General features: G+C 41.2%; 2 protein-coding genes across 3 annotated transcripts; both read right to left on the bottom strand.

Annotated features, from left to right (window-relative positions):
• On the bottom strand, positions 1-1,551 carry zgc:171704 (Ras-related and estrogen-regulated growth inhibitor-like protein). The gene is made up of 4 exons (XM_048260327.1): positions 1,303-1,551; positions 1,139-1,192; positions 964-1,040; positions 1-879 (listed from the first exon to the last, which is right to left on the bottom strand). The coding sequence occupies exons 1-4, from the start codon at positions 1,409-1,411 to the stop codon at positions 466-468; spliced, it is 654 nt and encodes a 217-aa protein (XP_048116284.1). The 5' UTR covers positions 1,412-1,551; the 3' UTR covers positions 1-465.
• Positions 1,552-1,959: 408 nt separating this feature from the next.
• Positions 1,960-17,915, bottom strand: trim33l (tripartite motif containing 33, like). Of its 2 annotated transcripts, none has more exons than XM_048260324.1 (18): positions 17,829-17,915; positions 17,216-17,580; positions 16,972-17,069; positions 16,665-16,803; positions 16,060-16,177; positions 14,714-14,830; positions 14,241-14,355; positions 13,735-13,878; positions 13,472-13,583; positions 11,514-13,384; positions 9,198-9,500; positions 9,019-9,094; positions 8,709-8,842; positions 7,070-7,242; positions 6,593-6,698; positions 5,779-5,847; positions 5,527-5,661; positions 1,960-2,764 (listed from the first exon to the last, which is right to left on the bottom strand). In XM_048260324.1, exons 2-18 carry the CDS (start codon positions 17,445-17,447, stop codon positions 2,543-2,545), a joined length of 4,164 nt encoding a protein of 1,387 aa, XP_048116281.1. In that variant the 5' UTR covers positions 17,448-17,580; positions 17,829-17,915; the 3' UTR covers positions 1,960-2,542. The 2 variants fall into 2 exon arrangements, with proteins under 2 accessions (XP_048116281.1, XP_048116282.1); XM_048260325.1 differs by having other exon boundaries at positions 17,216-17,606; positions 17,829-17,911.
• Positions 17,916-17,986: the final 71 nt, after the last annotated feature.

Genomic DNA, 17,986 nt, shown 5'->3' with positions numbered 1-17,986 from the left:
CTCCTTATACAATCTTTATTCACAAAATGCTGATGCATAGCACCAATAGAGAAATCTGCCTTAGATTGACAGTAACCCAAATCATGATTTTAACACTTTCAGAAGTCCACCAGTCTTCAGATTTTCGCACAATGAACATCAGATGAGAGGCAAGTCGGCACCACATGATAACATTTGGTGTGCTCAAAGCACAAGGCCTACCTTCCAGATAGGCTACTAATAATTCTCAGCAGGGTTCCTGTCCCACACTGTAAATCGAAGGCCTTTGCAGGTTCGTTTGTCACTTGACCATTTAACTTCCAACATACTTTTACCTTTTTGTAATCTTTCAGGGCTTGTCCCCCATCATCATGGCCAGCCCAAGCTTTCTTCGGCGACCGGCCTTTTTGCCGACCAACTGGGCCAATCTATTCTCTCTTTCTCTGTAGGCTACTAACGTTACTTATATAGGCCTAGGCTAGGGATCTATTCGACTCGTTTCTTCCCAAACACGGCGGACACGGTCCTCACAATCCCCTTAATGCCAATAACACCTTTTTTGAGTGCCCTGGACTCTTGGATCAGTTCCAGCAGTTCGTGAAATACAAGCATCACACCATGGTAGGCCTCGGCAGCAGATATCTCGAAGAAACTGCAGTCTGCCGATAAGGCAAAGAGTCGACCCTCCTCACTTGAGACTGCTCGCTGGTGCTGAAGATCGCGTTTGTTTCCGACTATAATCATCGGCGCGCTGGCTGACATCTTTCTCGACTGTCTGATGAGCTGTACCTGTTGCCGTACCACGTCGAAACTTGCGCGGTCACAGATGCTGTAGACCAGAATCACTCCGTCAGCCCACTGGAGTTGTTTATCGCTGATAGACTCAGGTGTGACACAGTTCTGAGGAAAATAAAAGACGAGAACCGGGTCAGCGCAACACAAAGGGAAATATGGGCTATAGGCTATAGCTTCACGTCATCTTACCTGTGGATACAACGAATCCCATATGTTGAAAGATATTTCTCGGCCATCGATTTTGTCGATGTGACTGTATATTGACTCTGGGGAAAAAAGGGTTGGCCTATTAATTTACATAATAGTTAGGCTACATACAGATCCATCGACCAAGGTCTGCTTTATGGATAAAGTGGTTACTTACCAATATCTCCGTATTCACCAATAAATCTTCTTGTTAGAAACCGCACAGTGAGAGCTGTGGAGCAAAAAATATAGTGTCAATACAATTAACACCGGACGTCAAAAAGATATTGTGTAACAAGAATAGCCTATATCTAGCCTGACTGTTAAGTCTGATATTCTCACCTGATTTTCCAACATTTTCTGCGCCAAGCAGCAGAACGTTGGCGCCATCCATGGCCTTGCTGCAGGGATTGGAGTTGCTTTTAACTTGGACAACCATTTGGCCGATCATAGAAAACCCTGCAGCTTCAGTGAATGTGCCGAGGATGGGTCACAGTTTATATAGTCAACAAGACGGACTTTCTGTGGGTGGAGCTCAACTTGGCTGTGCGCTGTAGCCTTTCATTGAATTGGCTACTTACAGTTCTGCAATTCATTGATGAGGCAGGCATGAAGGCTTGTTTGAGATTGAAATAAAAACTCAAGAAAATGTGTGTCTGTCAGTTTAGTATTCATTTGGCTGACTTGACTTTCATCATCATGCAGGTAATCTATACAATGTAGGCTAGGCCTACCTTTTTTAACCACATTCAAAACAATAAGGACATATTAAATTGTCACGTTAAGTTCGAAATCAGTATTGATCTTTGAACAATTCGGGAATCAACTTGCCTAAATTAATCTTCAAAAATATTGCTGATGATGGGGAAAAATGTAAACACATTTCTCAGTTCTTTCTCAAAGAAAATAAAATACAATGTTGCTATGCTGGGGTCCTTTAGCGGTCAATGAAAAAGTAAACAGATTGCCATTTTCGCCTGACCCAGAAAAGACACGCACTTAAGCTATTCCGAACATTTATTAACAGGAGGATAGCGGTTTGATATACCAGAAGACGTCATTAAATTTCTCTCCGAAATAAGTAGGCATATACAATTTGCCATTCCGGGAACATCAATAAAAAGAGAACACAATAGAGCTCACTGCTTGGAGAGCAAAGTAACTTGAAGTGACAAACCTTAGGGAAAGAAAACAAAATGCATGGAAGGCACCATGACCTATTGAGGTGGAAATTTAAGCAAACATGAAACCTGTTCTACTGTATATAAATGGAAAACTGTCTGTGGAAACGAAAAGCTTCAGCTATTCTTATAGTGCACCAACAGCAACATCAGCAACATTTTCAAAGGGCGGTGTGGTATCTTTGAGGCAAGTATGTGTCCATGTGTGTACCAGTCAGTGTATTTCTCTCCCTTTATCTTGTCCCTGTAAGGTCCATAATCAACATCACTGTGCTGAAAACTTGCAGACCTCTTCTTTTCAGACTTGCTCTTGCCATACTACGGTCATTGCCTTGGCACAGACTGTGACATGCGTGCAGGCTGAGAAAAACGATCAACAGTGATCTTGACTCAGTCTCTCTCTAGTCCAGGTGACGTTTTTTGATAACAGGTTCTGTGCAGTCCTCTGAAGAGTCATCTTCGGTTTCTGACGTCTCCTTTTTGATTGGTCCTCCTGTTTTTCCCAGATTCTGTTCCCTATTCACATTGGATCGTTTCAGAAGAGATGGATGGAGAGTGTTTCCAAAGACCTGGTTGACCCTCTTCTTAAAGGACTTCAGCATCCTCAGTGCATCCTCAGTCTCCTGTAAAATGGAAGGGATGAGATGGAATTTGATTCAAAGTGGAATAAAAAATTGTCTTTCTGGACTATTTGGATTTGCTAATCAGGACATACAGTAGGTGGAGTCAGACAAAATCTCTCCTCACCTAATTAGTCTTTCACCTCATAGTTGCAGACTCTAAAATTACCCTTACTCCACACTGTTTCCTTTTTAGCATGTATTAAATTGAGTACGGCACACTGAATAACCCACTGCCATGGCTTTTTCATGTTGTCAATTAACATACTTTTTAGCAGATGCTTTTCCCAAAGCAACTTACATACAGTGGGGGAAATAAGTATTGAATGTGTCAACATTTTTTTCAGTAAGTACACTTCCAGTGAAGCTATTCACATGGAATTTTCATCAGACATTAGTATTAAAGCAGGTAATCTACACATATATAAAAAAATCTAAACATCAAAGTCCATAAGTAGAGTTATGTGTAATAAAGTGGAATGACAAAAAAAAAAAAAAAAAAAAAACATATTCAACAAGCTAAGACAAACCAGTGCACTAAGGCAAGGAACAAGCTGGAATCTGTAAGTAGTTAGAGAATAATTATCCCTCCTATCTGTGCAAATTAATATAAGCTTGGTTAGTACATATATTGATGGGCTATAAAAAGGTTTTTCGTCAAGGTGTCACCCAAGAAACAGCTCATGATGGGTAAAAGCAAAGAGCTCTCCCAAGACCTTTGCAACCTTATTGTTGCAAAACATATCGATGGAAGTGGTTACAGATGCATTTCAAAACTTCAGAATCTTCCAGTAAGCAGCAAGGGGGCCATTATCTACAAGTGGAAGGAACATCACTGCATCATCAACTGCCATGCACAGGAGCTCCACGCAAGATTTCTGACAAGGGAGTCATAAGGATAGACAGAAGAGTAACTTAAAAGCCCAGGACCTCTCAGAGAAAGCTCCAGAAAGACTCAGAGGAAGCAGGTACAATTGTTACAGAGAAAATTGTAGGTAATGCACTCCACGGCCATGGCCTCTATGCATGCTCACCCCGCATGACTCCATTACTGAGGAAAAACATGTCGAAACTTGTTTAAAGTTTGTCACACAATATTTGGACAAGCCTATGAAATACTGAGAGAATGTAGTCTGGTCAGACAAGAGCAAAATGTAACTTTTTGAATGTCATACTACACCATCATGTTTGGAGGAGAAATGGCACTGTACATCACCCTAAAAATACCATACCAACAATGAGGTTTAGAAGCGGAGGCATCATGGTGTGGGGCTGTTTTTTCTCTCATGGCACTGGCAGACTTAAAGGGAAACTTGGCAGTATTAGCTATATTTCCCCCTCTGCTGGAGAAATTGTGCATTGTGCTATTTCAAACTGTGGAAAAACGTAACGATAGAGCACATGGATTTGTTTACAAGCTAGCGAAACGGTTAGCATAAGTTCGGCAGAACAATGTGGATGTTACAAGCTAAGAAACACGATTTAAAAACGAGTTTCTTGTTTCTCACTTCTCTTTTCTGGGACGGTAGTCTCAATGTTGCAAGGTTGGTTTTCTGCCTGGGGTCGCTAGGGGCAGCGGGGAAAGTCACCATTTTCACCGGAACAGGTCATTTAACCATCCAAATGATTTCTAAACGGGTTTATTACGTTTAAATAGTTGACAAGTTCCCCTTTAATACAGTTAAAAGAATGAAGAATGGAGACATTTTTTCTGGGAGAATCTGGCCATCCACCAGGATGATTAGTTTCGTCATACAGGAAATGTCTTGAAGTAGGCATGTTCAATACTTTTTCCTGTGTCATTCCACATTATCACATACATTTATTTATGGACTTTAATGTTTGGATTTTTTTATGTGTGGATTACCAGAGTTAATACTAATATCTGGTAAAAAAAATCATGCAAATAGCCTCACTGGAAGTATACTTACTGATTTTTCCCCCCCACATGTTCACTTATATCCCCCGCTTTATGTCATTTATATTATAAGGGCATTATGACATTGCAACTCTTTTCTGGCTACTGCACGCTAGCTTGACTCCTTAACCATTACACTGGCCCATCCATCTATTTATTTATTAATTCATTAATTAAAGACAGGTGCCGTATACTGTTTGGTGGTTACTTGAGCCTAATATCCCCAGGTCCTTTCAGTTGACAAATCTGGCTTCTCCTGAGGTTCAACCAGTACTAATGTAGACAAGTCAATCTTAAGTCAGAATTGTGATGGGAACTGGGAAAACCTAGTCTGGGTGTTCCCATGCTGCCTTGCGCGTGATTTGATTCACGCTGCTAAGGCAGCCTGGAGACCATGGAGCAAATTTTCGCCTGAGATAGGCGACCAATCACAGAACAAGGGGGAAAGCAAGACGATGATGAGCTATGCACAGACGCATTTGATAGACATCCGTGGCACCCAATAAACGGATCTGGGCATTTTTTTCAAATACGAGAAAATGAACGTTTGGTTCCCAGACCACGTCTCATTGAGAAGTGGTGGCGCTAGCCAGGCTAGGGAAAACCCATCACATGATGGAATCAAAAATCCTTGATTTCTGCTCCGCTTCAACCCTCTCTGGTGAAATTTCACTAACTTAATGATTCTGATACCATCCTAGCAACATCCTGGATACCTTCCCCTAGCAATATCCTGGATACCATCCTAGCAACATCTTGGACACAATACATTCAATGTATATTTTATTGAGCGCCTAGTTTTGCCATCCTCAAAACACAGAACAAGAAATCTTAAGGGAACCCAAACCTCAGCGTTAGACAGAGTGGATTCCAGAAACACCCAGACATCTGAAACCAGCTCAGATGGCGTGCGGTACGGAGGAGTCCGTCTCCTCAGCAGCCGTTCATGAATGAACTCAAAGTCTATAGACGACGCTGGATCCTTCAGTTTGAACGAAAATAGCATACAAATAAGTGTTGTTTATTTCACAGAGTAAGCCAATATGCGTAGTGCTGAAGTGCATGTGTGAGCTTAGATGTGCTGTATACGGTTGCCTACCTTGCATGAGTTATAAAGGACGCTGTTGTTCTTCTTGCACATAAGGGCGAGTAAGAGGTGTTCACATCTCTGAAAGAAAAAAGAACACATGTATTGCAACAGCAATATAGTTCAATTACAATTAGATGCTGGCATTGTTATGGAATTCCAAAATAACTACAGTATACATGGATACATGGATAAAACATGTTCTATTTTTAATGTTACTATAAGCACAATCTAGTGAATGAGGCCTGCCGCCTCTTCTGCTGCTGTGGGAGAAAATGCTAAACTATTCCTTAAATTTTAATTATTATGTATATGATTTGCAAACAGTGTATTAAATTTGGGAAGAACTGGTACTGGTAATCAGTATTTGAGTCTGTGACTATTACAAGATACATTTCTGTACGTCCAACTTGCTCTCTCCATAAATGGTTCTCTAATAAAAGATGATGCGACAGCCATTAGAATAGTGAGGGAATTCTCTGAGGCAGACATGTGACTGTGATATGCATTGCCAATGGACCCTTTCAAGAGAGTTCCATTATCAGCATCATAGTTGGCCCCACAAGACTTCCTTTTTAACATCCCATATGTTATCTTAATGCAGAGGAAGTAGATTGGGGCCCAAATAGAACGTTCAAGCATTGTTTTTGTTTTTATTGATGAAAGGGCCTATACATCTGCAGAGAATAGTGCTGATAGGAACGAGATGGAACTTATTATGGTCTGAGCAGTGCGTTACGTTTACCGCTGCCGCTTCATTATTTCCAGTGTGATCCCCCACCTCACAGTAAAGACCAACTGATGAAAGCACATGTGTTCTTCCTACCCTCTGATCCACTGAGTTCAGCCAGAACTTCCTTTGTCTATCCTTCCTGAATGGGTCTGTTGAATCAGACAGGTCCTGGCATATGGAGCACTTCCATTTGTAATTGCTAGGGTGAGAAAAGATACTGATCACGATCAAGAGGGTCCATTGCATAGTAAAGTAAAATCATCTAGTAATAATAATAATAATAATAATAATAATAATAATTGAAATCAGACATGTACAAGGATGACAGTTCATCAAGATCAATCAATCAATTAATCCACCAAATCAATCACAGCAAAATATCTCACAAAAGCCATTATGAAATGAAGCTGTTTAGGTTCAACCTTAAATGAGGTGAAACTGAGAAACATGTCTGTCTGGCATCTAATTTAACTAGAATATTATGTGCTTAGCTGAAGTTATGAACTACTGTAGCCAAGTTGAGTTCTTCACAAAAAATGGCTACTAACGGCAGAGTGAGCTCCCACTCACCAGACCCGGGTGGTGATTGGAGGAACATGGCAGTCTCTGTGAAAGCTCCTTTCACATATCACACACTGGAGGGTGGCTCTGTTTGCGCTGCACACCTGGCATTGGATGATGCTTTCCGTAGAGTCAAGAGACAGAGGAGAGCTCTCCGAGCTCTCAGAGTCCATGAAGAGTTCCTGGATCACAGTTAGATGGCAGAACTGGCATGTATTAATGATGTTAGGGTATTGTGTAAACTAGGTGCTGTCAACATTTAAATAATGGACATTTAAATGTAGATCGCAGAATTAATGTAAAAGGAGTTACTGTGGATGGAAGGAAAAATATGAAAGGAGGAAGAAATGTTAAAAGTGTATATTTATATATTTAACACATAGTTTTTGTAAAAGGACTTATACTGTAAATGGAAAGAAGTATAAGCAAGGAAGCATATTAAATGCAGAACATGAAAAATTAACACCACAAAGCACTAAAAATGCTCTTGACCGAAGAAGACCTTTAGACCAAAGGTCAGTAGCCACAAATCCACTATTGAACCAGGCCAAGACAAGGCAATATTCAAGCTTACAGACAATAATGGCTGGGGCTTCATGCTGCCAGAATCATTAAACCATGCCTTCCCCATTTTCATAACCCCTCTGTTGTCCTAAATCCCGCCCACAAGGCCACCTGATGTTCACGTCATGGGGCATGTCCAAAAGCCTTGGTAGAGGGCATTTGCCCGATTTTACATCAGACAAAGCTATCCAAAAGCCAACCCTATATCTGTACTTCGTTTTTAGTGATTTTCTAGGATGCATCAGGTGCATCTTTTTCGCTCCAGATATCCCATAGTCCTTTGAGTATCGTCCCTTTGCGATTGGATCGAAAAAAAAAAAAAAAACCCCTTTGAGGCAACAAAGTCGTGTGAAGCTAGTCTGGCTGTCTAGTAAGCGTTGTTTGAACAAAAATAGCAAGTTTCATCATTCAAAACAGTGTGTAAATGACATCATGCTTTGAGTTGAGGGTTAAAAATGAGTCCAACACATATACTTGAGCATCTATAGAGCATCATAGAAAGTAGTTATTAAGAAAGCACAACCAACTCATAATGAATGTAAGAAAATATTTCTGTCGTGTCCCAATGTTTTCCTTAACTACAGCCTCTGCTCATGCACAGGTGTGAATGAGTGGATGTTATGGATGCAGTTGTGTCTAACCACCATTGAAATCTCTGTCTTTACACCCCTGCACATTTAAAATGAATAAATGTACATTTAAAACGATAGGATACTCAGTTAGCTGGTGTTCAGGTACACATATATCAGGTCAATCTTATCAAACTAATGTAATTAAAACATTGACAACCATAAATATCCATGAACGACACCTCAACGACTCCTCTGGAGCTGTTGTTCCAACCAACAAACTGATCATATTTGCAATTGATCGTTGGAACTACCCTTTCTAGAAACACCAAATCCATGAATGATGGTTACCACGATTGCGATGGAAGTTAGCCAACGACTCACTGAAACACTGATCACTTGCCATTATTAACAACCCAGACAAAACAGGTGAAAACATAATTTTGCAAACTGAAATGTATAAAAGTCTACAATATCTGCTTATTCAAATGAACTTATATTACTGAGAGACATACCTCCACTTCAATCTCTGGCAGTGGGATAATTTCAAGAGATCCATCAGTGCCAACTCTGAACCGAGGAAGTGAAAGTCCAGTAGACGGCAACTTTATATCCAGTCGAATCAAATCAACTTGGCATCTTAATATCTCTGTTGATGAAAATCAAAGTTATCATTGGAAAAAAAAATAGGTATTTATGCTTCTCAGTGACAAAAATAATTAAGATTTAAAACCTATAGACGAAAAGCAAGACACTAATGGTTAGATAAGGAAGTCTTCATATGAATGCACTTTATAACAAACAGGTTCGCTGATATTAACTTACTCTCAGGAAGTGTGGAGTTCTTTATTTCAACTGTGTTTTCAGCCTTGTCAGATGTCACAGAATCGGTGTCACCAACCTGTCAATAAGAATAACAATATTTCACTGTCAGACATCTACTATTCCTGTGGTCTAGACAAATTAATTGAAGCCAAGTGAAATGGACAATTTAAGTTCCTTACAGACACTGAATCTTCAGACTTTGGTCTTGACAAGGTCTGAGGATCTTCGGTCTTGACAATGTCTGTTTGAGGGGAATCCTGCCCCTCCTTCTCAAGAGGTGATACTCCTAATATTTCTCGAAAGCTTTGTGGAAGTCCATTAAGCCAGTTTGTATGTATGTTGTGATCGTCCTTGGTTAATTGAGGCGGGGTATCCCTCTGTTCTGATGGCTCCTCTAGGCACTGTGTCTTACTGGTGGTTTGCTGGATGGTCAAAGTTTGAGTGTCACTCTGAGGGTCTGGCAAACCAGTTGGGCTTGACACCTGAAAAAGATCACAATCCATTAAGTGTTTTCATGTCTGTTTTGCTGAAGTTGCTGTAAGTTAAACTGTGTCAATCACTCTACAAGCAGCCCCCTTCCAACACCACACAAGCTCTTACTCAGGCAGACTTGAGCTAAATAACTCTGGCGGGTGGCTACAATAGCAATACAAAAGACAATAGCAGATGAAGGCCCTCCAGCAATACGCTGCTTTCTTTTAACCATTATTTGTCATTGTTTCTTTATATGTAAAGCACATTGAATTGCCTTATGAAATGTGCTATATAGCTGAGTTGTTGTGAACTTTTAATCAAATATGACTTGAATGGAGGATCAGGATCTCTACAAAAAAGGATGGTAGAATAACCAAGAAAATGATACTTAAAAAGTAGCAGTAGCACAGCATTTCTGAAGGACATTAAGAGTTTTGATATTGCGGTCTGGCTTGCTTCCGATGCTATGTTAGCTTCTCGTTATCATAGTTTTATTTAAAAGTTACTGAGAATATCTTTATGAAGTGCCCAGTCAGTTGTATCAATTTGGTGTTTAATCCTAATGGATGCCTGTGCTTTCACAGCTAAATGTTCTCATAATTGGTTTACTGTTTATTTAACACTATTCACAACAGTTTCTGTTTCAGACAAACATCTAAGCACTGAAATAAAAGTGCAGTAGTTCCTGTGCAGATTCATTTTCATGTTGAAAACATTTGTTTATTTTACATGCAGCACAAACTCCGCTGCAGACAGAGGCTTTGGAGGCTGGGCTGGAGTGTAGTGGAGATCCGGGGTGAACCTGGAAATAGTGCCTGTTCAAATTTTGAATCTAGGTCCACTCTTTTCTCAATCGGATTCTGATTGATAGCCTCTTTAAACCTTCTGCGCATGAGGAATGCATGACATTTCTAAAGGGCATCAAGAGCCCATTTCCAAATCACCAAAAACCCAGGATCCAATCACAGTCACTTATCTGGCCTTGGGTGTACTTTAGACTTCTTCTTGAACAACAGTCTTTTGATAACATTAACAAAGTTTCACTAATAATTAATAACACACTGAAGCTATCCTACCAGAGTTATTCTCTATATTGCCCTTTATCCCGATGTCTCTTTGTGTCGCTCTGTGTCTCATGCTGACTGAGCAAGGCCCGTTTGAAAAAACAAACAAAACAAAGTTGGCCTTGCAGGTGCAAGATAAGGCGTGATCAAAGGCGGGCTCTACTCAAAAAAGCCAGTGAGAAAGAGCAAACGAGTAAAAAGTTCATACACTTGGCAGCAATTGCTGACTATCAAAGATAAGACTATCAATGATTCATAACGCCACCTGTGGGTTTGGGGTAGTGACACAAATCTTGTGTCGGCATCTAAGGAGGAGTAAAAATATTGGTTTTCGACTATTGTTCGAGAGTGCCTTCTCGAGATACACTCTGGGTTTATTGCTGTTGGTATTGGTGCTAGCATCCATAAAAAACATTTTTGCATTGAATTCTGCCTACTTGAAGACTCATCTTTACTTTAGCACAAGTTTTATCAGTGAATTTTTCTTGAAGTGGTGAGCTAAATTTTCTTTAAATTAAAAATTCTTAAAATGATCAACTATTTGACGATTTTCTATGACACTTCCACTAAATGTAAGGGAAGCAGGCAATGTTTAGATTTATAAATCTAGATTGAAACAAAGCAATCTGGTGAGAGTTGAACGCATCAATTTAAGTAACTAAGTCAATTAAGCCTTTTCAACCCCACTCTCAATCTCGGTCTGGTGTTAACCAGGCTAAACGATTTTCCTACTGAATCAAAAATTATGATTTCTGGATGTCTAGCATGGCAGACCACCTTCTATGTTTATGGGTTAGAGGCAAACCAGTAGAATCAACCATTAAATATATTCCCTTACACAATAAATTCCTAATAGACTAAACTTTTTTGCCTGTTGCCTGAAGTTCTCTTTTAGTGTAGAACTAGGCATATTCATATATGTAAAGGTAACCAACCCCTTAAGATTATTGCACTTACTGAAGCATTACTGCCACTGAGAGAGTGTTGGTTGGTCTCATCAGACCCAGAAGAAGAATGGCATTCATGGAATTTCCACACTTTTGGTGGACGCCGTTTGAAGTTGTTGGTAGACTTTTTCTTGAGCATTGCGATTCTCTTTGCAATCAATTTCATTGTTCTCGGATCCTGAAGGCTCAAGGATTTATTAAAAGCGGTTTTGGAAGATTGGGGATTCTGGGTATCAGCAGAGGGGACTTGAAGGATGTTGTACAAAATAGGGTTAGAGAGGGCCGCCTTGCTCTGAGAGGCTTGTTGTAGTGGCTTTTGGTGAGAAGACATGGTTCTGGGTTGATCTAATGGAGATGCTGTTGGAGGAGACTGGGAATGTTGGGCATCAACAGAAGAAACCTTGATTTGCTGGATCAATGCTGAGGGAGGTGGCTGAGATGTGTTGGACTGAATCTCAGAACGTCCTGACTGGGCTTTTCCTGAGTGTGTAGAAGCAGACAGGGGGGCTTGTGGTGGTGGTTTTGGGTGAGACGACAGAGGATTGTGTTGATCTAGTGAAGATACTGCTGGGCGAGACTGGGGATTGTGAGCATCAACAGAAACAACTTGTACTTGCTGGACCAATGCTGAAGGAGGAGGCTGAAATGTGTTGGGCTGAGACTGGGAATGACCTGACTGAGCTTTTCCTGTGTCTGCAGAAGTAGGCCGGATGGTTTGAGGATGCTTGGTGAGAGGTGGCCGCTGTAAAAGAGAAGACTGAGTACTGTGTTGATCTAATGGAGATACTGTTGGGTGAGCCAGTGAATGCTGGGGGTCTACAGAAGAAACCTGTACTTGCTGGACCACTGCTGAGGGAGGAGGCTGAAATGTGCTGGCCTGAGTATCAGCATGTCCTGACTGGGCTTTTCCTGAGTCTGTAGAAGCAGACAGGGCATTAAGGCTGGACTGAGTTTGGGCAGGAGCAGGCCGGATGAGTTGAACGTACCTGGCGGGAGAGGGCTGCTGTGCTGATTTTGGGTGAGACGACAGAGGACTGTGTGATGCTGTCAGTTCAGGCTTACTCGTGTGAGATGGCCTAGTACTGTTTGCTGAGGAGTTAGCTGAGCCAGAGTGGACCTGCACTTGTGGTGCAGACTGTGGTTTTACTGATTTTTCTGTCACGTTGGCGATACTGAAGGGACCGCACAGGACCTGGGGAGGATTCGAGATTACAGGTGTAGAAAGAACAAGAAACGCAGTCTGACTCTGATGACTCTGTTGCTGGAAAGATGTAGAGGGCACATATAATGGTAATACAGCATTATGGTGCTGCAGGGCAGGCCTGTTAACGTCGGGTTGAGCATGAGGCAAAGAGGACCGAGGGAGCTGAAGGCTATTTGACGAAGCAGACTGAGACTGAGGAGCATTAGATGGGGCAGACGTAGTCTGAAGCGTAGACTGAGCCGAATGACCAAGTGGGGCGCTCTTCGGCTGACTGTGATGAGAGTGGGGAACTGTAGGGGATTGACCGTGTAGAGCTGTCTGGGCAGAGGTGTCAGGAGACGTGGTGGATGTTGCGGTGTTAACAATGCAGACCTTGGGCCCAGTCTGGCCATGAGAGGAAGTAGACGACTGGGGAGAGTTAGATGAGCAAGCCGCAGACTGCGGGATTCCAAGTGGGGCGTTGTGAGACTGACTGTGATGAGAGGGAGAAGCCACTGGGGATCGACCGAGTAGAGTAGCCTCCTGAGTAGAGGAGTCAGGGGATGAGGAGGTGGACGTCACTGTGTTGATGATACAGTCCTTGGGGACATTCTGGAGATTTGGTACGGTCTGAAGAAGGGACTCGGACTGGTTGGACTGGTACCGTTCAAAGGGGACAAGTCTGAGTGAGATTCCTCCTGAGGGGGGCAAACCAGCACATTATAACTCACTGACCATTTCATGAAAACCTTATCAAAATGCGATTTAAATGAATTCAGCCTCACCAAAATTTTCCACTGAGGTCATGATTGACTGATTGACCTGGACATTCAGTTCAAGCATAGAACTAGGTGGATTTACACTCTGGAGCAGTAAATCCTTTATTTGACTTTCAATCTGTAGAGAGAAGAAGAAATGTTGACAATTTATATTAGAACTTATAATATATATATATATATATATATACCAAAGATTCTAGAGCGGAGCGCTTTAGAATCTTTGATACATACAACACAAAAGTCCAAAGCTGGTAGAAAATTACACTCACTCTGTTTTTAAGGAGTATTCCAGCATGGCCTTCTATGCTGAGAGTTTTTTCAATGAAAGATATAATGTAGTCCTGTCTCTTCTCTATTCTCCTCAGAGAGGTCTTTCGTTGGAACAGTTGTTTCTCCTCTCTCCCATACACTGCCTTCACACAAGCACAATCAACCACAACAAACAATCAGAAATATTGGGACTCAACAGACCTATTAGAGATTCTTATTAGACATATATATTGATAATTATATAGCCTGAAGTGTTGCGTTTGTGGGCCTATAGCAGTAACAGGGAGGCCACACCGGGTCCGCAACTCAAGCGTGCCGTTCACGTAGCACAAAAATAGTCAAATGAGTAATTTTTATACACCACTATCACGTCTGGTGTAGCCAGTTCTGTTGATTATAGTGGAAGTGAATTGCCGGAACAGACACTACGCGGTCAGAGCTCTTCAGTTGCGGACCTGGTGTAGCCTCCCTGTAAGAACTTTTATTTGTATCAGCGCGTAATTACCGAAGCAGACTGAAAGAGGTCGAGCCCCTTTATTAACAAGGCTCGATGCATCTTTGACACCACCAGGGAAAGTTTTCTCTTGAGGCTAGTCTTCAGGTCAGCAATATTCCGTAGTCTAGGGGACAAATGTAGCCTTTAGAACATGAATGTACACTATGTTGTCATTATGCCTGCAAACTCATAACCATCAAGGATGTATCTTGAGATGAATTGGCTCTGACTCTCTTGTGAGTCAAGCTATGCTCATGCCAACAGCTACATCACCAAAGTATCAAGGAGTAATGGCACGAAACAAGCAATAAATAAATCGATGGATGGATGGATGGATGGATGGATGGATGGATTGATCGATAGAAAGACAGATAGATAGATACTTTATTAATCCTATTCATCAACTATGGTTGGTATAGTACAAGGTGTCCATGACAGACTTATATGAGCCATATTTTGTTTAAAATGAAACAATACAATACCTCTGATCCAAATCCAATTCACTCTGTTTGACTTGCTCCTTGTGTTTGGTCACTTGTCCCTGTAGTGACTGAAGCTTTTCACGTAAAGCAGATACTGCCTCAGTGATCATCTGATAGCTGTGAATGTGACAACTTTTCAATATAGTACTGATGGAGGAAACATTTTTACATTGGGTCAACACGCTATTGCTATATTAAACATTACAAAACCCTACAACAATATGTTGTAAAATATGTCTGATTTTAATCCCCAAGAAGAAAATGGTGTAGAATATTGGTGTTTTTCTTTTAAATATATTCTCTTGTCTCTGTCTAAGACACAGAAACGACTGAGACAGAATGGTTATTGTAAGCAGACAGAACACCAAATGGTATACCTAAGATGTCCCAAAAGAGACATCTAAATCAAATCTGCCCAGGAACGCCATATATACATTTTGATTAACATAAGATTGGATCATACGGCTACATTGGATCAACTCGGTCAACTCGGTGTCTCCATCTGGAATTAAGGAGATGGTTTTTAATAGTGTTCTTCAACGGCAACCATGTAAACAATTGAACAGTCCTCCTAGTGCTGACAAGTGAGAGAATAACTGGTATTCTTGCCCTCAATTATGTGAAAAGACAGATGCGTCCACCGAGTCAACATCTTTGCTAATAATAACATCTCACAGATGCTTCAAGGCATAAAAACCATCTTCACCAAACACAAACAAACCTGATTTTAGACCTCTAAAGATACATAATATGCATATTGCCTAGAAGCCAGCTTTAATTTACACACCCCACAAAATTTGAGTTTGGGAAATTTGGTCTGGAGTCACTCCATTGAGAAGTCTCTGTGCCCTAACCAGAGGCCAATCAAATAGTCTAGACAGGCTTTATACAATAAACGACAGAGGAGCGATAATATCCACGTCACCTGAGCACGCTTAAAAGACGAACAAAAAACAGTGAGGAAGGATGCATTTCTGCATACATATTTTGTTGCTCTGATTGGTTAGGTCTGTCCAATTGGGTGCAGACACATATTTCCCCTTATCGGTTGAAACACGCCCCATATTCAAATTCAAAAGACACGATAGCACACTAATATTTTGATAAGAATTAGAGTCTGGCTACACCAGACTAATATGCACATAAAACAGTGAACTACTAGTGTGGTTGATGTTGTGGTGGAAATGTGGCGATTACTACAGGATTCATATACCTGAGATTCAGGACTATGCATACATTTAAATATCTTTAATCCCTTGAAACACTAATTTTCAGCGGTGTACGGGGTTCACATACTCTAACACTTTATAAGGTTTAATGCAACTGCATAAATCATTTCTCCATACCTGTGATTTCTGTGGTCGACCAGCTGGCAGTTCCGACAAGTGAGCTGACTGCAGGTCATACAAAAGAATTTCAGAGGTTCTTCTCTATGAGCTGGACAGTACTGGGTAGGATGTGAACCTGTGGCAGACAAAAATGGAAAGACTTTACATGCACCTCTTAGGGCTGGTTGCCATATGGAGTAACCCTAGCCCAGGGGTGGCCAATTAGTCCAACATGAAGAAAACTCACATCACTCTAAAGAACCGCATATCAAAAAAGATGCCCACACTACAACAGCAACACTAACGTATAGGCCTACTTTTTCAATGCATCTCTTAGGTTTTACAGATTTCAGGTTTTCATTCCAGGGGGGTGATGATGTTATGAGCTAAAATCGTTAGTTTTTTCAGCTGTTTACAGTTGATTCCATTGTTGCAAAGCCTGCCTCCAGGCTCAACCGTCGTCCTACTATCGGTGTTATGGTTACCATTCATAAGCATTGATATGGAACTATATTTAGCGATTAAACTTTTTTTACCAGATCTACTTCATAGGTGTAGTATATCACTTTTTAAACGACACCCTTTTCAACCTAGACGTAGATGGTATAAGTTATGATATTCACCTTCAGATAGCTCCTGTGCTACAATGGTGTGACTCCGGGTGAGTTTTACTCGGCTATGGGCTGACACACATTCAGAGCATAGGAATTCCCCACAGTCCTTACACCAGCCACTGATTCCAAGCTCCTCACATCCTCCACACTATGAAGAACCACCACAAAAGGAGGGGGCAAGAAAGATGGATTAGATTATCAAAGAGAGAGATGTGCAGGGCATGGGCAAAGCAGGTGATTGTTACATGCGCAGGGGGTTATAAACAGTCATTATAGGTGACTGGAAGACAATAAATAGAAGGGGAACATCACTCACCTTAAAGACATCACTCTCTGACGAAGGGAGAGACTGCATAAAGAGAATATTTTCCGTGATTTCCGTGATGCCAAATAACTTCTTGCAGGAGGGACATTCTTCAGAGAAAGACATAAGACTGCGTCAGGTCAAGTTATCCTAAATGTTAACCCTGTGCGGCAATCACTCTTGTTCTCATCTAACATGCCATCTTAATGTTGAATAGTTATAGCATGCCTATTCGTTTACTCAGTGTACTACCCACCTATGGATTTTCTGTTGTTCTCCTCCACATGCTGTTTTGACAGACATGTCCTGCAAGCAGAGTGTAAGCATGGAAAGAGTTGTGGTAACCGACTTTGGTGTAGTGGCGTATCGCAAACGCAACAGTTTTCCAACGAAGATGACGCTTTTCCCTCTGCCGCTGACGAAACGTCTTGTTCCACCGGACCCACATCAATGTTGTCCAACTTCTTTTGAATATTGGCGACAGACATGATTTTGTTGCAGATTCAACGGCGTTTTCAGAGCCTGTCTTTTCTAATGCTGGAAGTCGCTGCGCGTGTCTCGCCTCTGGTTTGGATTTTCGATGTTCGAAGCATTACATGGATTTGTTGGCTGTCTGCGCATCTTGAGGAAATCATAACAGACAGGAACTGAGTTCCAATAAGACCAACGTCGTCAAATGTATTTAATATAAACCTTTACCTTTGCATTTCCTATGTTATTTAGAACTAGTCCAGATCTCTTGGCATTGTCTTGGTGCTACAGCTAGCTAACGTTAGTGCTACTTATCGGTTGCTTACCCCTCAGTTAGCATTAGAAAATAGTCACTTGTATCAATTGTTTAACTATTACATATATAGGTGCGTAAATACCTTGTTATAGTATTGTTAAAAGAAAAACAGTTTGAGATTAGTACACTAAAGGAGATAGTCCCTTCCTTCCTCAAAAATGTTGGACGAAAAACGGTACCATAGACATAAGAAACGCCCATTTCGACCGGAAATATCCCTTTGATTGATATGAATATTGA

The sequence above is a fragment of the Alosa alosa genome, chromosome 13 (genome assembly GCF_017589495.1).
Source record: "Alosa alosa isolate M-15738 ecotype Scorff River chromosome 13, AALO_Geno_1.1, whole genome shotgun sequence".
NCBI lineage: Eukaryota > Metazoa > Chordata > Actinopteri > Clupeiformes > Clupeidae > Alosa > Alosa alosa.
The sequence above is the reverse complement of the archived record's forward strand: the minus strand, read 5'-3'. Positions and strand labels throughout refer to the sequence as shown.